At 35.1% G+C, this 23,156-nt stretch overlaps 1 protein-coding gene across 4 annotated transcripts in view; it reads left to right on the top strand.

Moving 5' to 3' along the window:
- Positions 1-23,156, top strand: part of LRBA (LPS responsive beige-like anchor protein) — a 411,064-nt gene that overhangs the window by 379,175 nt on the left and 8,733 nt on the right. For all 4 annotated transcript variants that reach the window (XM_056360770.1, XM_056360786.1, XM_056360779.1 and 1 more), the window contains 3 exons: positions 2,074-2,241; positions 18,978-19,079; positions 20,328-20,542. In XM_056360770.1, the coding sequence (XP_056216745.1) occupies positions 2,074-2,241; positions 18,978-19,079; positions 20,328-20,542 (485 nt within the window). The remainder of the gene's footprint in view (positions 1-2,073; positions 2,242-18,977; positions 19,080-20,327; positions 20,543-23,156) is intronic.

The following is a 23,156-nucleotide window of genomic DNA, read 5'->3' on the forward strand; positions in this document are numbered from 1 at the left end:
ACTGATCAGCGCCTGAGACAGTTAGGTGACCCTGTGACAAAAATGAAAGCCCTGGTGTGCAGAGGGGACCACTACAGAACACTATTACAGAATCACAGAAATTAGGGAAAGACTCGATGCCTGAGTTACTCTCCTTTCCAGCAGAAGGCAGATCTTCACAGTGAATGTACTTTCCAGGGGTTTGCCCTTTCCAGTCAGAAAAGGCTCATGTGATAGTACTTATTTTCACAATTTCTCTTGGGGGATTATACTTGCCTAATAGCTTTTGTCAGTCTTTTATTTTAAATCTTATGTACAGGTTTACTTTAAATGACATCATGTTATTCTGTTTTTTACTTCGTGTACTAAAGTAATTAATTCCTTTTTTTTTTTTTCAGCTGTTCATACCTTTCTCTTTTTTTTTTTTTTTTTCTTCCTGGTTTTCTCCACTTTAACGCAATTACCTTTTTTGATCTCCTGTTATAAATCATGCTGTTAACATTATTTTTGTTCTTTCCTCAGAACCACTCCCTTAAATCTTTTGTTAGCGTTAGAGTTATTTAGTGGCTGGATATGAATACAGTGCCTTTGTACTGCACAGGAAGAGGGCTATGAAATATGTCCTACTAGCCATATTATAGGATTGACTAATTTTTAATTCATGCACCAAAATATTTTGCTAAGATGTGCTTAATTTGAGTCCCAATGCTGATTTGTGTTACTACTTGTCACGTTACTAGTTACTATTGTTATATACTCTCCAGAACATTTTATTTCAGATACAGTAATTTTCCATTCCTATTTCTTTTTTGGCCTGTGTTGTTTATCCTTCCAAAGCCATCACTCTTTTCCCCTTCTGTTCTTTCTCATTCTTTATTCAGCCCAAAGCACAAATGGAGGCATGGTCATTTGGGCTGAGGAGTCTGAGGTCACACGTTAAGGGCATCACACTTCCTTGTGTCATTGGATGCAGAATTTAGCCTGGCCCATGTTACCTGAGTGGGCCAAGCAGGCGCGTAAGAAACGTGTGTGTGAATCTTTTGTCCTGTCTCTACAAGATCTGCAAAACCTAGGCTTCAGGAAATCCAGTGAGATGGATTTTAGTATTTCCATTCTCATTTCATAGGATCACGTATGCTGCTGGCAGATCCAGAAGGCAGCAGGACCCATGACATGTTTGCTGTGTAGGAGCCAGCCTCTGGCAGGGTGGTCTGGCAGAGATCTGCTGTGGGTGACCTTACATGTGTTTCCTCTCCCACATGCAAATCCACTATGCGTGACCATCCAAATTTACTTTTTTCTTGAAATAATGTCCTGTTTAGATAAGGTTAAAAGGTAACAGTCATATTAATGTTTATACAGACTCTTGAATGGCACATTTTTAACTGCCTAGGCTTTCCTTTCTCTTTAGCATTGATGTCTCTTATCAGCAGTACAAACGTTTGTTGTATATGCAACAGGTAAGAGTTTTTTCCAGGTCAGTCTTCTGAGGTTTTTTGAACATTACAGAAATTCTTAAAAGGGAAGGATGCTGGTTGAAATAATTGGCAAGTGTTTAAATGGTGATGGAAAAACCTGGGTTCAAGATTTATTTTTTATCTAAATCTCCTCTGTTTAAGAAGATGCCCAAAAGCTGCATGTGCTATATATATTTTAGGCAGCTCTCACACTACTAATTTCTTCAGGGTCTTATATTCTGTATCTTCTGATTCTGTTTCCCACATCATCATCAGAGTTGCATTTTTACTGGTACTTTCTTTGGTAAACTTGCCTTAAAAGAGAATCCCATCATGTTTCCTGTCTGCAAAGGGAATGTAAACATGTAGAATGTAAAAAACCTTCTAGCATGATTGGCCTTTGAATAAAGTGTAATATTTATGGACTGCAAATATTTTTTGCATGGACTGTATGGACTACTGCACTTTTAAATAAGTTTCCACCAAATAAAGAAAAAAAAATAGTACTCTCCACTATAGTTCTTTCTTGAACCTTTTTTTAATAAAGAAAATGTATCTCAAATAATTTATAATGTATTTAGTTTGCCTTAGAAAAATAAAAGCATAGTTTTAAACCAATCAATTTTATATGCTTCAGGTAAACTGATACAAGTAATATTTGGACACTGGGATGTTGTAACCTGTCTTGCTCGTTCTGAGTCCTATATTGGAGGAAATTGTTACATTCTCTCAGGATCACGTGATGCAACGTTGCTGCTCTGGTACTGGAATGGGAAAACCAATATTATTGGTGATAACCCAAGAGGTAAGCAAAACCAGAAAAACTTGTTTTATAAAGACGTTGTCTAAAAATGGCTTGAGTGAACACTGCATGACAAAATTTTAAGCAACGCTAATGTTAAAGTACAGTATTTCTTTTTTCGTAGTTGTTATCAGTTCTGTTTTAAAGAATTGAGGGCACATTGCTTGCTTAGCAGCATAACTAGAACTAATTTTTAAAGTTATAGGATACTGAACATCACAAACACATTTATTTTTTTTTTCTTGTCACTCATTCAATTGGGAGAGAGTGGCTCTGGGAGTGAGGGAAGGGGATTATATTTTTATATTGCCTGTTCAATCTGAGTAAATCTTTTTCTCTCAAAATGACACCTTCATTAAATACTTGCATTTGAGTTGTTTAAAACAAAAAAAGACTTTACATTGTTCCAGTGCAGACTGTATTCTATGCAACTGTAATCTTATGCATATAGTTCTTACAGTGGTATGTTAGCTATCAATAGAGTTACACAGACAGTGAATTTTAACTTAGCCTGGGGTCGTTGTGATGAGATGTGTAATGGCCTGAGCAGGACACTTAGGTGAAAGACGGACAGACATGTGGGATGGATTAAAGAAGCAAGTTTAAAACTTCTTTAGTTGAACACTTTGGTAGGGTGCTACATGCCTAATCCTCACTCTCACATACTAGGTATTTTAATTGGTTCCAGTGCAAGCAATAGGGCTCATACAAACTATCAAAGTCAGAGCAAACCCTGCTTCAGCCTAATTCAGTTTTAACCCCTCCCCACCCAAACTCACCTTGCAATTGCCGAAGAATTTAATCTCTTCTGTCTTGCACAATTTCCCAGGAAATCCCAAATCCTTTAACTCATGAAGATTCTCTCTTTTTAACTCATAATTTTATATGGAAAACAATGAAATGCCATGACTGTTTTACCCTGCTGTGCCTGTATTTTGTAACAGGAAAGGTAGAACGTGGTCTTGTTATTATGCCAGTTTCACTCCACACAAAAAATTAATTCCTGATCCTCAGAGCAAAGAAAAAGGCAGACATATAGCTTCAGAAAAAGCCTGAGTGAGCCACTTCACAGGAGTAAGAGGCTTTCAAGACCACTTGTAAGAGCTTACCCATGTGAATAGATGGGGTGCATCATATCCAGAGGTCCCGTTCAGCCAAAAAGAAAATGCCCTAAAGAGAAGGGGTGAGAAGCGGTATATTCTGTCTGACAAATGAATAAGAGTATTTGTTAAGTTTTCTGCCAAACACTTAAGGTCTTCTCTGACCCTGTTTAAATACTAGTAAAAACATACCTGCTGTCTGCAGAGGACAAAATGGACATCTGGAACACAAGAAGTGTTGTTATATCTGGCATATATTGCAATTATAACTGACATACAATTTCATATAATGTAAACAATATCTGACATCTTCTATATTAATTCATTTGGTAAAGTTGTGTGTTCCATACTGTTCTGTTACTCAACTGAAGTTATTTGAATTTGAAAAAAAGAGGTGGTTTAATGAAAATGCGTCCTGTGAACTATTTTGAAGAGGTACAGCTAATTAATATCAGAATGAATATCTGAATTTAACTTGCAAATTATTTGATGTTGACTGTGAAAACTATTCAAAAATTGAACAAGATAGCGAAGCTCAGTTCACACAATTGCAGAATCTTCAGGCTGAGATTGTGAGCAAGCTATCCTCATTATCCTTCCAACAGCATGGTTGAAGAGATGGGAGCTTTTCTGGGATGTGGCTAGCAGAATTTTATGAGTATTTTAAAATAAATGTGGCTTTGGTTAAGGGACAAAATCTCTGTGAATATTTATACATATTTTGCAATCTATCAATTTAAAGAGAAGGTAAACTCTGCGCTGTTTTTGCAGAGTTTGTAAACTTGGAAACTCCAAAAAGTCTGTGAAAGGAACTTAAGAGCTTGACAGTCAAGTGAGCTTGTAAATCCTGAAGAAGAAAACTGCCCTTTTGAGGAGAAAACCCTAAATATTTTACTGGTGTGAAGCAATGAACATTTGTAGGTGTCTCCTTACAGCATTTTCAAGGCCTGCAAGCTCTTGCAGATTCCTAGGCCTGTCCTGAGAAGTTCTCCTTGTTGAGTATTTCCCAGCCAGGGCTTTGTGAACAAGACCTTGCTGCTGTAGTCTCCTTTATGACCTTAACAAATTACATGCTTGGATTTTGTACGTAGTTTCTAACTAGAATAGATAGATTTGGTTATAATCTGTTTACTGTTAAATTTCTAATGTGTTAAAATTTTGCAGTTTTCAAAGTTAATACTAGGCTATTTTAACTACTGTTTAAAATCAAACAATCGCTACCTGGTAAATCTCTTTGTTTGCACTCCTATTAAACTTGTATGTTTTAGGGACATGCAATGGCTCCTATGTTTACTAGTTACCATTATGTAGCTTTTTTTGTGATACAGCGTGCTTGGAAGCCTTTGTTATGAATTGGAATCTCATGGCACTATACATAGGCCTAGACATGTGTATAGTAAAAGACAGTTTCTGCTTCAAAGAGATGGTAATCTGGGGGTTTAATTTTTCCCAGAAATAGCTTTCTATAGGCATCTCTGTTCAGTCAAATTTTTTTTTAAAGGCAAATAAAAAGAGCTGTTTCTGCTTAGTTCTGATTTTGTCAGAAATGGAAAGCACCAGCAGACTTGTTGGGTTTTGAGCCCTGTTACTGCAACTGTAACTTCCATTCATTTGTGGGATGCTAGATATTTAACTTGTCTGATATCTTTTTGTATTTGAGGCTTAGGATTTTTTACCTCAAAGTATAGTTTATTCATGCTTCCCATGAGCACTGTTCATTGGAATTTTAGATACTCTCAGAGTTGGTATTTCTTTCCTATTTTTTCTCTATTTATTTTTCTCTAATTTCCATCTTAAAATGACTTCACAGCAACATGCATCCAATGGCACTGTACCAAATCATGGTACCAGAGTAGTTTCAACAATAACAATGTAAAACAGAAGCATTTCTTTCCTCCTTTCATAGTACTGTTGCCTCTGATACACATCAGTCAGCAGCCTAGTATGATCAAGCTACCCTAAATTCTACCCCATTGGGCACCCACTGCTCCACCAGGTACTTTTTATTTAGGTCCCTTTATCTGGTTTCGTTACTTTAGGAAGCACTGAGCTCTTGATCTCTGGCTGCATATATTCATGTTTTAGAATGGTACTTAACTCAAGCTGACAAGCCAGGTGGGCTATGGCATACATGATAAATGTTTTGTTTGATATTCTTTATCAAGGACAATTTTCTGGCCAACTGGACCGTATGGAAAAATTCTTTACGTTTTTGGTTTAACATAAGAAATATGTTACTGAAATATTCATTATTGACATTCTTTAATTTTTAACTTTTAAGCTGGCTTCTTAAAGAAATTACACCTATGTAGTCTCACTGTCTGTTTAGTTTCTCCCTAATAACTCTCAAATGCATTGATCAATGTAAACCAAATTTCAGTAATTTAAATCTCAAAAGATATGAAATTCCTACGTGGGACACATCTGCTGGAAACTATTTTTATTCCTCACAAAACAGCCTGATTACATTTAAGTCCTTTTTTCCTTCTCAAATTAAAACCTGAAATTCAAAAAATATTTCACCATGCTCTTTGATCAAATGTAGGGTTTTTTTCTTTCTAAATTAATTGATTTTGAAAATGTAAAAGCATGGCAGTACTTTACTTTGGTACGTAGGCATTTTCTGATGCAGAAATGTTTCTGTGGACAATTTCAGACCAAGCCTAGGAATAATGCAGAACAGAGCAGAGGATCTGAAATAGTTGTTTCCTTTCAAATAGCTCTGAGCTATTTTCACATTAATTAGCATAATTTACTGTGGAGATGTAAAGTCACTTCGCATAGCATAAGAGGCTTTTATTATTCTCTCCTTGGCATGTGGCTTGCTGTGGGTAGGTGGGGGAGGTAGGAGGGACAGGATGTAACCCTCCCCTTGGTACCCCTTGAAGCCCATGTGTGATCTGTATCACAGGGTTGGCTTTTGCATATTTAGAGGCTCCGATCTAATAGCAAAGTATGTACCGCTTGGGGACATGGCATTATGCGTCAGGGCTTGTGTTCCTGAATAGGGTGGTAGAATGTGTAGAGGTTACTGAGGGAGGGTGGTGTACTTGTGGAAAGATGCCATGTTTTGCACTTGCCCAGCCTGATAGGGTGGCAGCAGAGGTGGAAGGAAGGCGAGATACGGGGGGTGAGAGGAGGAACTACTTGTGATGGCTGGAGAAAAGAGATGAGAGAATTCATTTGCATACAAATGGCGTGCAGCACTTTCTGATCCCGTGCTCACTTTGAAGCTCAAGTGGCAACTCTTAGGGTTTGGACATTTCCTAGGTTGAGGGATTGCATTTTACTTTGTAATCACAGAACCATAGGAAAGTGGGTGGGCAGGAGCTTTGGTCACCTGATCTATTCTCTTTTCCAAAAGAAGGCTTAAGTACGCCAAAACCATTCTTTACTGATGTTTGTCCAACATTCTGTTAAAAACTTCAGCAAATATATTTTTGGGCCTATCATTAGCAGTCTTTTCTCAGTCTTCATCCTAGTATCCTGTTTTGTTTTGGTTTTTTTCAGCAGTTGTATTCTATAATTTCTTACATACTTATCTTTGTGTAGAGAACAGATTATTTATTTCCCCCTTGCAACAACTTCCAGTTATTTGGATTGCCATGACCTGTAATTCTTTGCTTCCGGAAAGCACGCCTTTTGCCATAAGTTATATTTTTCTAGAACTCTGACTTTTTCCTGTGTTCCTCTCCAGTTGTCTTGTCTTCCTCAAAGTAGTCCCAGCAACACCGCTGAAGCCTTTCCAGTAATAAGTAGAAAACAACCTGGTTTACAGACCATTTACAAACCATTACTTTTCACATCCCTATGGGATATCTGTTCATTTTAAAACTGTGTGACAGTGTTAATTCTTTTAAGGTATGAGCCAACATAAATTTCAGTATTTTCTGAAGAACCATCTAGTCAGTTGTTTTTTCTCCTCTTCTGTGTAGTTTGACTGTGGAATGTCTTTAAACTTTCTGAATTGCATGTTTTTTAGACTGTTCCTCCAATTTGTTAAAGTTATTTTGAATTCTCATCCTTTCCTTCAGCAGACTTGCAGCAGCTCATGTCTGCAAATGTAACTTGCAGTCTTATTCTATCAAATTGCTCATTAAAGAAAACATTAGATAGTACACTGTTCAAGAATGCCCATCAATACGTTCACTATTTTGACAACGAAGAGCTTTCTGAATATAGCTTTCCAACTGGCTTTTCATCTGGCGTATAGTAGCATCTTATAAACATGTGCTTCCCTGTTTTCCTTAAGAAATTGCCAGTGTGAAACATTGCCAGAGTCCTTACTAAAGACAAAATACATGATGTACCCCTGAACACAAGTTGTGTTACTCTGCCACTGCAAGAAAAAAATTGCTTTGACGTGATTTCTTCATAACAAATTGGCTGTTACTTATCTCCTTGTTTTCTTGGAAACTGTGTGTGTGTATATATATGCAAATAAAAATATACATGTTCTACCATATTTTTTCTGTTTGTTGGGATTAAGTAAACTACTCTTCTTTCTCAGTTTTCCTTTTTCTGCTTCTTAAATGACATGACTTTTTTAATCTTGCAGAACTTCACCCAGTATTCATAAAACAACAGTTAAAACTCTGAGATTATGTAGTTTCATTTTCACAGTATTCTCAGATCAGTATTATCAGGCCAGTTGAGTTCCAAACATTTCCCTCCTTTACTTATTGTATAATTCAGGGAATTCTGTAACTGATTTGTCATTGCTGCTTTTACTATGTTTGCTCCCTGACTGCAGTTGGCCTTTTTATTGAAGACTTACTGAAATACTTCTAAATGTGTGACATTATCTATTGGCATTGCTGGCTCTTAAATAGCAGAGCAGCTTCTCATGGAAACTTACAATATTTTTGTGTTTATAGAATGACTGTTACTCCTGATGTCATTCATAGTTGCATCTCATCTGTGCTTGGCTATCCTGGTTTTGCCCCTACTTGCTTATACCTTGTGTCTTACACCGGTTCAGAAAAAACTCACTTATTTTGATCTTTCTGCCTGACTTTCCTGTGTTTACAGTTATGGGAGAACTTTCAGTTGTGCTAACTGGTATCATCTTGTCTGTCTTGTCCTGCTGCATTGGGGCAGTTTTCACTAGTATCTTTTATTACCTTTTCCTTTGTTTTTCTGTAGACTAACTTTTCATGAGATCTTATAGAACAATGTTCTGCACGTATTGGAACCTGTCTTCAAAATACTTGAAAAAATTATCTTGTTCATGTTCTTTCCTTTATAAAGCGTATTGAACACTCTCATAGCTTCGCCACTTTCATGTAAGTTCCTTTAACCATCATGTTTCTGATCTGTTATATTGATGATAATCATATCTAGAAGGCCACCTCTAGTTGTTGCTTACAGATTAAAAATTGTCACAAAATTGCTTGCTACACACATAGTTGTTGTATTCCTTTACCAACAAACTCCTTTGTAGTTGGAATATCCCATTTTCTCCAATCCTTCTTCTGAATGATCCCTCACTTATACCTACCAGATAGAGGCCAATCAGATCAGTGAATGTCAACCTATGCCTACAAAATGTTTGTTTTTTCACTGCGGTTATTTTGTTTGGATGTACTTTCTTGGAGGGGAGTTTTATAGTGGTGAATTTAATTTTTTAATAGTGTTTATGCTTATAAAATGGTTTGTACTTATAAAATGGTAGGCATTTCCACAGTTGAGGTGAAGGTAAGTTGCTTTTCTGCTGTTCTTGCACTATATTCATAGGCTATGAAGAGACTGTTCTATTGCTTTCAAAATATCTACAGATTATTTCATAATTATTTTTTAGTTTTCGTATTTTGAAAAACAGAAATATATCTAATTTAAAATTTTTATTTGCTTAATGAAAGCAAGGCTTAACCGATCAAAGTATTCAGTACTAATGAAACGTAGAGTCTGTGTATAACTGTATTACTACTACTAATACGAATGTGTTCTCCTCTGAGTTATTGCGTTGATCTTCCACACATATGTGAATAAAACAAATTATATTACCTCTTTTATGTTAGCCCATAAAACTAGAAAATGTTACTCTCTGTATGTATCACATTTGCATCACAAAGATTGTGGGGGTGCTTTCATTGCACAGTTTTATACTTTTTTAGAGGGTACTATATTCAGGTTTTCTGAAGTGTGTTAAAGAAATGTTTTCAGTCGTGTAGCTGTGTAGCAGGGCACGTGTGAATGTAAGCACGTGATTTTGTACTTTAATAAAAATTACTGGGTTTACTGAGATTTAATTGGGATAATTCATTGAACACTTTCACTATCACTAACATGTTGAATATCTTTCTCAGATATAATTTTTTAAAAAATACGTAATCTTTTGAATTTATAAAATGTGAAATCTCCCAAAGGATTCAAAGTTTAATCACCAGTTTCCTGTCTTGCTGAAAAACAGTCTAGCTACTATCCAAGCTACTTCTTTTAAAATAAACTGTGTTTGTTTTGTTTTTTTTTATAGCTACAGTTCCTAAATAAGTATTTGAACACCTGAAAAACTTTTTATCAATTAACATTATTATTATTAGACTAAAGCTGTGGTCTTGAGACTAGAGAAATCATTGGTTTTAATTATATTAGTAACCATAGCAAAAGGTAAAACATCTGTATTTCATCAACTGCTACGCACATTTTTCAGTTTGAAAATTTAAACTTTTTATAAGTGAATGCTTGGTAATTAATTAAGTGGATAATGCAGGCAATTGAAACTTTGAAAATATGACCTGATGAGCATCTTTGTGTTGGCTGATTAAAGAGCAATTCCATAGTTAATAATTTCTTTGTACTCAGACACACTAATTCTGTAAACTTGAATTCTATGAAGTTTTGTATACGTGCTTGCCTCTGTACACAGTGAATAGTCACAATGATTCCAGGCAGGTCATATATCTGCTGTTAGGAGCAAAAAACCCTCTTTGCCTTCTTCCCTTGTCTTTATCCACATCTTGAATTAACTTACATCTTGGTTCCCAAGTTTCTGCATGATCTAGACTTCTATTTTCAGTTTAAAACCCAATGATAATTGAGAAGATAAGGTTCCACATTTTGAAGAATGTTTATAGCATAAATATTTATTTAGAATTTTAATGTTTATTTCCTAAAAAATAAATACATTTGGAAGTAGTTTACATAACAGCTTATTTTCTTTAGAAAAATTAATTAAGAAGTAGTTGTAAAAATCTTACCTGTCAGTGTTCCCTTTTGCATTTATCATGCTAAGTCATAGAAGTATCAAAATGTCCATAAATCAGTAATCATGTTAGTTATAATGGAAATTCTGCTATCACTGTTAATTTCTGTCAAATGGTGGTCTACCATAATAGCTAAAAATTTGCAGAGCCTCCAAATACTAAAATATTTTGGAATTGCTGCAACTATTAAGGCAGTAGGTGCCATTCTCTGTAGTCAGTCTTTTAAGAAAAGAGTGTTGCTCTATGATAGTCCATCACTGAGTTTAAAAACAGTCTGCCTGTGCTCCTTTTGGTGTTCAATAGCACATTTATATTTTACCTCTACACACGTAGATTATATTATTGTGAGTCTTTCCTGAAAAAAAAGCCAGTAAATAATTCAGTATTATTTTAACAGTGTTTAACTGCAGACATAACAAATATTCTTTGTTTCTTCAAAAATGGCTGGACAGTAGCACAATGTTGTACATAAAGCAAGAATCCTTTAGCACCATCTGCTGGGTTCGCGTGAAATCTGATCTTGGACTGACTCTCCAAAGCACTGCCTAGTAAAATATTTAAAATATATATACGTTCACATATGCGGTGCAAAAAAAATTGATTTCATTTGTAGTATAATTTTTATCCTTTTTATTAAAATTATAATGAGAAAATACAATGTGAATTTAAGGTTAATGTACGAACTGAAGCAGAAATAGATCAGGAGTGTTTTGTTAAGTGCGACTGTAAAAAGAAATGGAATACTTTTTTCTTTTTTACTAGAGATTGAGCAAGTGCAATATTAAATTTTTCTATTCCTGTTGTAAGTCAAATTCAGTAAAATTTATTTCATAGAGAAGACCCACAAGGCTTAGAAAAGTACCTGTAACATTTTGAAAGGGATAGTAACCACTAAATATTCTTCTATCTAACATTTATTGCATTATTTGATGTTAGTCTTGAAAGCCTCATGAAAGCTTAATGGACATAGGCCTGATGCTGTAATTGGTCCTACAGTTCCCTGTATCTTCACATGGCACTGTTGTAGCCAGTGCAGCAAGTACTGGGACTATCTCAATGAATCTAGAACAGAGCCTTAAACTATACAGCTACAAAAGGTCACTGTTGTTTCTTTTTTAAACTATAACACATTGATACCTCAAAGAGGCTGAGGCCTCATTCCTCCAAGTACTCTATAAATCATATATAAAGGATAGTTCTAGCCTCCAAATATTTAAACTGGAAAAAGATGAGGTATAACAGGTGGATGAATTCTGGTATATCTGGAAATCTGCAAAGATGCTACATAAGCAATATGATTTTCTATTTATATAATGCCAAGAAAGTCGTGTCACAGATACTTATATGAGGACAAGGCCTGTGATGGTTTGGAAGGCATCTAAATAGTCGTAGTGGTTTGGTACTGAGGGGCGTGTAGGTTTGTGTGCTATAAATACTTGTTTTGGCTAAAAGTGTGTTCTACAGTGTTAAGCACAGCATCTGTATCATTCCTGTTTTCAACAGACTAAGAGAGATTGTGTTTCAGGATTTGTCAGTCTGTGTGAGTAATTGCAAGTAATATTGTAGAGCAAGTTTTGAGGCACCATCCAGGCGCAAGTGAAAGCAGTATGTACTTTGAGACTGGAAAAAGGGAAAGAGTTTGGATGCTGCTTTTTTGGCAGTATCCAGCTTCAGGTGTCACTAAAACTATATGCATTAAATTCTCCAGAAGGTTAAGGATATTTAGTGCTTCATGATGTAACGCAGACCTTTGAGTTCCAGGAAAAACAACGCTATATTTACAACTTGTAACTAACAGTTGATGTGGTAAAAGGAATTATATTCGTATGGTAAATGAATACAGCCTTAATGTGCACCATATGCATAGTGGTGGGTTGATGTACTAATATATCACATTTATTTACCTTGTTTGGTTGCTGGGGAAAGTAACCATTCAGTTTAAAGTCTATACCATGTAAGACAGAACAGAGTAATGCAGAAGACATAATTTGTAGTATAGAATAAAATTATCAACTTAAATGTTGTAAAAATTATTTGGCCAATACAATAATCCTGACTTAGGTAGGAAATTATTTTATACCTGTTTCTGGATCTAAATTCTATTAAGACTAGCATCACAGATACAAGCCTTACTCCATTAAGTGCGAGAACACTATATGTAGTTAGAATTATGGCCTGCTTCATTGAAAAGTATCTGGTTTAAAACAGTTACTTTTAAAGAGACAGCTAGTTTATGTATGCTCTGAGCTTGATGTATGCCATCAGTATTCCCAGTTACGTTGCTATGTAAAGATGGGAAGCATCTATCTAGTGCAACACACTACTGCTGCACAGGTTTGAAATTAGCTTTACAAAAGCAATCAAATGGCTAAACCACCCTTTTATACATACTGCTGTGGAACAGTATTGTTTTGCAGTGATACATTTTTCTTATTATAAACAAAAATAAATTATTTTACTATACTATTTTAATAGCAAAAAAAAAAAAATCAGTAATGGCTGAATTGAGCTGAATTCTCATATGAAACCTCTCATCTTGGATTATTTTCTACCCAAGGTATGAAATACTACATATGTTTCAACTAGTGGTCAGTTTCAGCATGTTGTAAGATGTCTTTTGTTTTACAACAGTTCCATAGTAGGTGCTATTTCTAACTGAAATTATTGCTTGATGGGTTTTTTTTTTCCTTTCTGTTGAGGTTTTGAGTTTCGTTTTTTGTGTTGTGTTTTTTTTTTGTTGGACTTAATGTAATTGAATAGTTATAACTATAAACCACAAGAGAGAAATACAAAGAAAATAGATCAGGTTTTTTAGCATAAACAAAAAAAAAGCCCCTTCATAAAGCTGTTTTAGAACATTCTCAGACAAAGATGATAGTGTTTTAAAACTTCAAAGCTGATATTTAAGTAGCAGTTTATGAAGTCGGGATGGTGCAAATATTAAAATATTAGTGTACACTGACCCTGAATATTCACCTGCAGATACTTTCTAAGGGCTTCAAAAAGGTCTGTATTCAGTGGGAGGAGTCCTGCTGAATGACTTCCAGGACTTCAGCAGATGAATCCCCAGTAAGGGTGAACTAGTTCCAGAACGCATTGCATTGCATATGGTGTAGGAATTAAGAGGCTGAGGATTATTGACTTTTGAAATCTGAATTTTAATACCCAATTCATGAAGGCCTGTTAAATCTTTTTCTTTACTGTGTTTATTTTGGAAACATAGCAAACCTGTTTTCTTGACACAATGTGTATGAAATAAATGTTAGTCACTTGTTGCACAGTGTGACTGCAGGAGGGAGAACTTCCTGTAAGCCTTCCCTGTGTTGTATTTGCTGAAATGAATTCTACAAGATAAATGTAATTCTTTATTTCCTTTACTGAACATATGTAACAGCATTATAGCATCATCTGTGTTTCGTGTTTTTAGATTTTGCTTCAGGATAGAATGATAAGTTGTTCAAAGATATTGTTCATTTTTGAAAAGATGTATGGTTGAAGTGTTTTTTGCAAAAACAAAACTTGCATCTAGGCATAAGGTTATACTTTTTGTTGTAAAAGAAGTCTGAACAGATGGGAAGTAGTTTGAAGGAATTAGAGGAAATGCTGATGGGGTGTCATGTGAAGAACTGGACAACAATGAAGTTCCTATATAATATGAAAAGATTACATTGTTACAATAAAATGCATATTTACAAAGGAAAGATTATTTAATCTGAAGGTTTAGGAATACTTCAGTAATATTGTGTGGTATCACTTTAGTAAGATCTTACATCCATCAAAGAGCTAGCCTTTCTGCACTGGTGAAATGTGGTTTTAACCAGTTGGCTGTTATTTATATGTTCACTCTGTGTGATTTATAAATAATGTTAATATACAGAGTTTCAATAATATTTGATAGTTGTCACTTTGATGTAATTAAACTCTGAAATTTGCTATATAATCAACATAGAAGCCTAGCAGCAGATTAGTTTTCTTAATTTAGTTATTTTGCTGAAAGCACTTTTGTCCAAATGTCTTGTATTCTGTAAGTATATTTGTACTTCTCAAATTGATTTCAAATCTTTTTTTTCCTCAATTTTTATCATACAAACCAACTTCAAAATTGTGAAATTTGAAAATTATTTTTAGAAGACTTTTTTTCTATATAAATATGCTTTGGTTTGGTTGATATATCCTTCTGAGAAAGTACTCAATCACGTTTTCGCAAAAAAATAGGTAAAAAGATAGTTAGATTATCATTTAATTTGGACTTCTTATTGGCATAAAATCACATAATTAATTTGCCATTTAAAAGTGCCCTACAGCCTCTGCAAGCACGGAATCATAATTTAGAAATAACTGTTTGGCTGTCTGTGACTTGTAATAATTAACTGTCTTCTCAGCATAAAACATAAAAAGGAGCATGCTCAAATATTTTATATCTTAATGTGTTGCATAATATTATCTCATGCAGAAATAGTAGGAAGAGTATCTCATATTTCATTATGAAATAAGTTTTTCTGTCAATCTCTAGTCTGATTACTTTTTAGGGAGATGTTTGGCTCAGCTCTTACAACTTGGTGCTGAAAATACAGAAAGTGGTCATTTTAGGAATTTAGTAGTGGATTTAAAATGTCGTGATCCCGTTTTGTTTTGTAACATCAATGAAGCTGAAAAAAAGCAGAGAAAGACCCAGCAATACAAACCAATTTCTTGTTATTCAGTAAGGCATATCTTCTGGATGTCATTAAACTAGAAGAAAGTTTTGACTTTGCTATAATCCCACTGTTCCTTTTTAAACGTAGTTTCCAAACGCCTAACATTTTTTCGCTGAAATATCGCCATAAGCTGACATGATATCATGTGCTCTTCTTTTATCTTCTGAAGCTTGAATTTTATGATTTAAAATGTACTTTAGTCACTTAAGAGAGAGTGATATTTTATGCTATTTTCTATGGGAAAACAGCTTTGCAGAAATTATTTATTGGAATGTAGGAGAGTTCTTTCAAACTAATTTGAGTGGTTACTTTAAAGGTAATCTGTCCCTTACTGGAAAATAACTTTATGTATACCTTCTGTGACTTAAATAAATCATTGATGACATTTGTTGCAATGTGAATGTGGCATTAAGATTCTTACAGCATTCAACTTCAAGTAACAATTCAGCAATGCTATAGACTAAGGATATTATTATGTACTATGCTGAGAAAAGCACATCTGTAAAACTGTTGTGTCTTGGTTATTAGTGCTAGGATTTGAACTATCTTTAATTTTATTTGACTTGTTCATCTTCCTTAAGGATCTCCATAAAGATGGACTGAGTATTCTTTTCAGTCCTTAGGGTTTGCATCAGTGGTCGTAAACCTGCTTAGTGGACAAAGACTCTTTTCCCTTTGAAGTCACTTCCCCAGCTTTTCAAAAGATCTGCAAGCCGGTTCCCCTAAAACAATTTAGAAAAGTTTGAAGTGGTGCCCCTTAAACCAGCAACAAAATAAAATTTTCTCTTTGCATTATTGAAAACCATGACAATCTCCTGAAGCAATAACAGTTTAAAAGCTTTTAAAGAAATCTGTTCTGCTCTACAACTGGCTTTTAAGTTGACCCCATTATTTGGAAAATCAGAGGCTTGGAAACCTCTAAATACTTGACATTCTTATCAAAGGAGTCAGCCTGGCTTTTCACAGGACTCCTCTTTTACAGTATTTTTTCAAGTCCTAATTTCTTTAAAGGTACTATTCAGATTTTTTTCTCTTTTTTGCGTTGAAGTGTTTCTTTAGAACAAATGTAATTTAGTAAACAGTTGATAAAATTTATGAAACACTGATCCTGCCACCTGTAGATTTATATTCTATTATGTTTGAAGTCAAGCCCAAATTCTAAAAGGACTGCGAGCATTACTCATGTAATTTTACATTTCTGTGGACTGTGATATATATATATGCTCAGTTTCTACTTCTTGTTTTAAGAATCTTATCTCCTACACTTTATGTGTATAGTTACTGACAGCCTAACCTGGGTAAAGCCTACAGTGATGTAGTTGCTGTAAGCAATATGTTTGCTATAAGGATTTTGTTTATCTGCACCTCCTAATAATTCATTCAGACATTGCTTCTTATAAGTCCTTCTAACTCTAACATCTTATATTCATTACATCCACTACAATGTTGTACATGTAAAACTTCTCTGATTTCAAAAGTTTCATTAACATGATTAGATTAATTCCTTGCTGATCTATGCAAGTGTGTGTTAAATGCAATTTCTGAAAGCAAAATAAAGCAGTAAAACCAGAATTCTAGAATTTTGCTAATGTAGGCAGCTCATTTAAAAAAACTCAAACTTAGAAGTGCCTTAAATGTGCAAAGCTGCCGCCTCTTTTGTGGATTGGGGAACACAGGGAGAAGCAATTGGGTCAACAAAATTAAATTGTTACTGGATAATTAGACTGTTATGGTTGCGGTTACATTTTTCCCCTAAAAATGCAAATTTTTGGCTTGTCTACACGATGTTCATTCATGAATCTTCTAAGATGCCTGCCCCATGTTTAGGTGACGAAAGTTCACTAGAACAAACTTTTTTTAAAAGGTTTGTGAGCATTCATAGGATCAGCCACCTGAGAAATACCTAGAGGTAATTAAGTCTACCCTTATGCTTCTAATTTGTTGGGAGTTTTTCCTTTGCTTCTGAACTGTCTGCCATACTTTGTGGGTTTGAGTGTGTTTTGCCAAACATTACACAAAACAAAAGCAATAGCTTTTAAAGGTTTTTTTATTAAGAGATCAGGGAAAATTCAGCAAGTTGCTCCAAAGCATTTTCAGATTTAAAATGCTGATAACATATGCATATTTGTGTGTGTATATATGCACATAATATTTATTTAGTGAACATATTTATCTAAGAAGAAACATATTTATTTTCTTTTAAAGATTTTGTATTGTGGATATAGATTATAACAGTAACTGCAGAATAAATCAAATTTTGAAAGGTCAAAATCCTTGATTTGATACTTTGTCATAGATTATGACCTTTTCTAAGAAGCAATTTGAATGTGGCAGTTACACAGACTGGGAGGTGTTGCAAATGGTCTGAGTAAAAAGGTAAAATATGGCGAGTAAGCTAAGCTTTTATTTGTGCAAGCCCAGATCTATACTACTAATCCACAGAAGTCTCTCACATGTAGGGTCTGGGTAGCTACCTGTTTAAATATAATTCCCAGATTATATATAAATATATAAATATATATATTTTATATATATATATAAGACCCAGAACCAGTATTGCTAGTTCTGTTAAGGCTCTCCATCGACAAACTGATGACATTATGCTTGTTTCGAAAAGTTACAGCCCCAAGTGTAATTTGTGTGATGCTACTTTAGTAACTAATGGAGTCAGTTGGCCCTGTTATTACTGTGTCTTTTTGCAAAACCATCTCTTGTTTTTAAAGTAAAAAAAGTTTGATTTTACCACTGTTTTATTGCCTTGTTGGTACCTCATGTATCAGCATTTATTGTGAAGTGAAATTATTTGCTGCTACTTAAAAACTCATCTAATCCTTTTTGAAACTAAATGGTAACATTGCCCAATACACATTCTTCAGATGAATGAACTAATTGTATTGCAATTGTGAATTTCATGAAATTTTAGCACTCTTAAAGAGGTTGATCTAGCAAATGACCTGTGAGTGAAGTTATAAAACTATTTAAAGAGTTTTATAGCATTTGCTTACCCTTTCTGTGTCTTGACCTGGAGAATAAATTTTTTTCTTTACGATATCCATATATGTTTGATTACAAGGAGAATCTCAAAAAAATATATTTTTATTTCTTGTTTTTGATGAGAATTGTCTAATAGGAGCAGTGGTAATTAATGTTGGGTTTGGGTGTTTTGATTTTGAAAACTCATCTGAAATTCATACTCATTACAGTCCACATTTTACAAGGAGCTAGACATGAAGCTGAGGTTTCAACATTGTTACTAGGTTAAAATAAAATCAGTCAATGGATGTTTTACATCTTGTTTGGGCACTCTTGGTCTGTCATCTCAGTACCTGTTGTAGTGATGCTTGCATTTACTTAACGCCTGTGACAGGAAAAGGCGGTAATTGACTTTGAACAATTCCTCCATAGGGAAAAAAAAAAAAAAAAAAAAAAGAGGGGGAGAAGGAGGGAGGGGGAAAATGCAGATCTTTGTGCTCCAACTTCTGTTTGGTTTTACTGCACACCCGACTTCTATATTAATGTGTGTCAGTGAATGTGCAAGCTGAATTCCTATAGTATACTGCTGCTGTGCTGTATAGGTATGAGTACAGAAGAACCGTATGCAAACAGTAGCATAGAAGTGATTTGTATGGAACATGAACTCAAAGAGCAAGGAAACTGAAGACGCTTCAGTGATTTAAAGCAGTGATTTTAGAAATAGATTGTAACCAAGGATTGCTTTTATTGTTTTTTCACTGAAGGTGATTTTGCAACTCCTCGAGCTATTTTGACAGGACATGACTATGAGATCACCTGTGCTACTATTTGTGCTGAACTTGGCCTGGTAATAAGTGGTTCAAAAGGTAAGTAGCTGTTGTCATTTCTGTCTGTTCATGAAGCTATAATCCTAATGCAAAAAGGAATATAGTCTCCAGTGGCAGACTTTATTAACTTTATAGTGGTTGTATTTCTAACCTTTTTTTAGTTGCTTTGGAATCTGAAACCTCCTTTTAAACATGTAAAAACTGAGGATTATTTAGACATGTACAAGAGGCAACCATGTCAGTTTCCTTATTACAGCCTACTGATTACTATTTCTGTTTGTTTATCCAGTGTGTAATTACATACAGCATACAGTTTGGTACAGCTCTTGACTGCCAGGATGGTGAAGAATGTTTGCTATGGATAACTTGTCAGAAACGGAAGCAAAAATTAGAGAAAAAAAGAGAAAAATTAGAGGAAAAAAATAGAGAAAAAAGAATGTGCTGTCTTTGTTTTTTTGATGAAGGGTATATATAAAGTACCAACTAAAATGTATAGTAATTCTGTTCAGGCTCTTTGAGCTTCGCTACAAAACCTGTAATATGACTCATTTTTGTTCTCAAAGACCTGCTTTTGGCAGGCAAATTATAGAGAATTATGTTGATTCCATGGATCTTGTTTATCATTTTCCTATATGCTGGTCTACAATTATTTTTAAACTGGTATTTTTTTTTTAATTAGGATCTTTCTGCTTTAGTGTTTCCAAGCTATCTACTTTGAGACAGTTTTTCAAAGTTGGGTGTACTTATCATATGCACCTGTGTGCATTTCTGTTTTATGCATGTGAACACTTGTGGCTTACATGCAAATAAGGTGTTTGTCCAAATATCTTGAAAAGCAAATACTTAGTTGATTGTGTATGAATTAAGCTCTTAAATGAGAACATACATTTTTAGACTACCTATGTATGTAAATTCGTTACACTTAACTCTTTGTGTCTTCATATTTTGAAAATTTTATTTTAGGATTCAGCACATTTATTTTTGTGCTCTCAAAATGAACTACTACTTTTTAAAAGAAAATCCACAAAAGGAAATCTGTTAGGTCTCTTAACTATTTTTGATAGGTGCTCTAAAATACTTGAATACAAAGCTTTTAAAGGATAAGTTATTTATCTTACTTTCTGGCACCTTTAGAGTCATAGGCTAACCACCTGAACATGATAAAAGTAATTTTAATGTATTATAATAGTGATTACCTAAGTAGAAGTCATTACTTATTATTTGATATACAATGTCTTTAAATGAGCATGTAAATCAATAACTAGATATTTAATTCTGTCTCATTAGAAGGACCATGTCTCATACATTCTATGAATGGAGACCTACTGAGGACATTAGAAGGTCCTGAAACATTAGAAGGTCCTGAAAACTGCCTAAGACCAAAACTTATTCAAGCTTCAAGAGAAGGCCACTGTGTCATATATTATGAAAATGGCCTCTTCTGTGTATTCAGTGTGAATGGGAGACTTCAAGCCACTATGGAAACAGATGACAAGATAAAGGTGAGTGCTAAGGACTGTCAGTTCCAGTATCAGGAAAAGCTATTGGTGTTGGGAGTTATATGGAGACTCCTTCTATAGTCAGACCACAGAAATATGGTACTAGACCATAATAGCAGCATTCTGAAAAAATCGTAGTTAAGGGGACCGTGTACTCATAATAGTACTGGTTTTAATTTTAAGATTTTAACTCTGTTTGTATAGTAAGCAATACCCTGTAGGCATTCCCTTGAACTGAAAAATACAAATATTACTAATTTCTGACCAGAAAAAGCCAGGCTACTTCTTTACTTCTGAATCTGAAGGCAGGAGGTTGTTGGATATGCTGTTTTCGATGTTGGCTTTCCCCTTTTTGGCATTTTTGTCTACATTCCTTCATCTTAGCTTGAGATAGCATGTGTTGTGCTGAGCTTCAGGAAGTTTATAGGCATATGTCTATATTTCAGCTCTTTAGCCCTTTGGCATTTGCTGAGCAGGCAGCTAGGTTCCACATCTTTAGCTGCAAGAGACATGGAGAAAGTCCAAAACTATGCAGGAGGCATTTTAAGCTTATGGATTTATGGAAATTATTTTGTAATGCAAAATGCAGGTCTTTTGACAGTTCCTATGAAATAGTACCTATGAAGCAGAGCAGAACCTGCCAGCTATACTGCAGTGAAGCAGAAATGTCAAAAGAATGCTTTCCTTGCATTAAAAAATATTCCCACTTTTTCCTTAAATGAGAAAGAAAGGGAAGGGGGTGGGGTGGGGTAAATGAACAAGCATTACCAAATCTGCTAGAAAGTTACAGAATTCAGCAGAGACATGAAGCAAGATCACATTGCTGGGTCAGCATTCAGGGTACCTGAATTATCTGAAGTTATGGTCTCTATGCCGATAGTTACAGTCTGAGAAGCACAGAATCAGAGAATGGTTGAGGATGGAAGGGACCTCTGAAGATTCTGGGCCAGTCCCCCTGCTCAAGTAGGACTATCTAGAGTCAGTTGCCCAGGTCTGTGTCCAGACAGCTTTTGAAGAATCTCCAAGTATGGAGGAGATTGTACAGCCTCTCTAGACAACCTCTGCCAGTGCGTGGTCATCCTCACAGTAAAGAAGTGCTTCCTATTATAAAGACTGTTTACCTATTTAACACCAGCAAGAGGAATCTTTTGTTGTTGTAAGCATATAGCAGTATGACAACCCAGCTGCTGGGATTTCCAGTGTTCTCTTGGGCTGAACACTCTCAACATTTTTTCCTTTAGTTGGAAGTTAGACATTTCAAGAAGAACATGCTTCTTCATTCTCATGTTTGTTTTACAGAATTACTGAAATTCTTTCAGATTTTTGGCAAAATTTTAAGCATTTAAAAAATCTAACCTGGTCTTCCCTTGACTCTGTTCATATTAATTCTTGAGCTGGAAGAATATGTCAATATAATTGAAAGAATTTTGATCTTCATTATTTCCATTTTATAATTTACATGGAACAGTGAATGCTCCATTACCACTGAAATCTCCAGTGTAGTTCAACGTATTCCACTTAACACCTTCTAAACCGCTGTCATGTATGACTCACTGTTAGTCCAGCATCCCGGTGTTTTCAAAATGGCAGATGCATTGGTGGTGGAATATTGCAGAAATAACTCTCTGTGCAGGTCTCTTTTCCATAGTGAGAGTGCTGTCTGCAGGGGTGAGAGGGCATATGATCCTTGGATCCTGATGGCAGCCACAAGTGTGGATCTGAGGCTGGGGAAATGAAGTAGGCGTGTGTGTATTTCTCTCCCAGGCCATTTTTCCAAATTTATGTAGGTTCTTCCTTCAATTTTTAACGTTTCTTCAATTGTCTGAAATTGCATTTTTGGCTTTTCTTGTACAAATGCTTTTGAGATTTTCAGCCTACCCTTGATCCCAGTTCTTTCCGTAAAGCAAGTACATATTGCAGTGTTTTCTCTTTTCACAATAATAATGTTAATAATCTGTCACTTTCAGTTGTGATTATGTTGTCAGCTAGGCCAGCAAATCTGTAAAATATCTAGAAATCCCTTGCCAGCTAAAACAATTTCTGTAGTGTTTCAGTCAGTACCCACAGCTTGAGGAATGTTGCTAGAGGCAATGGAAGTTCCACTCTCTGTGGGCCAGAATTACGTATGTACAGGGGTTTGGGTTTTATTTTGTTTTGTTTTCTTTTCTTTCTCTCCCAGTGGTCCCAGTTGGGCTTTATGCTTAAACAACCCACAGCGTCTTTCCCAGTGCTTCTGCACTACATCATGTTAGAAGGCAAGTGGCAATTGCATGATTAAAGTAGGGGCATTTAAAATGAATAGTACCAACCCATGGGCTGTGCTGACCAACACTTTTTGTTGGTTTTTGCTTGAGGAGGATAGGAAAGGGGAAAAAAGGTGGTAAGAGTTTAATCTGTAATGTAACATTCCAGGTTCTATTTTCCAATAGTCATAAGCATTGAGTCTGTAATGTGGCATTCTAGTTTCTATTTTCCTGTGTCATTATGGACCAGTATTTCAGACAGACAGTTATTGACAAAACTAGCAGTTTTCAATGGTGATGTTTGGAACAACATTCCAATTTTCTTTCTTGTATTGTGCTAGAAAAATTTCAGACACTCTGGGGAAATTCCAAGT

This window comes from Falco biarmicus, chromosome 1, assembly GCF_023638135.1.
Source record: "Falco biarmicus isolate bFalBia1 chromosome 1, bFalBia1.pri, whole genome shotgun sequence".
NCBI classification, from domain to species: Eukaryota; Metazoa; Chordata; class Aves; order Falconiformes; family Falconidae; genus Falco; species Falco biarmicus.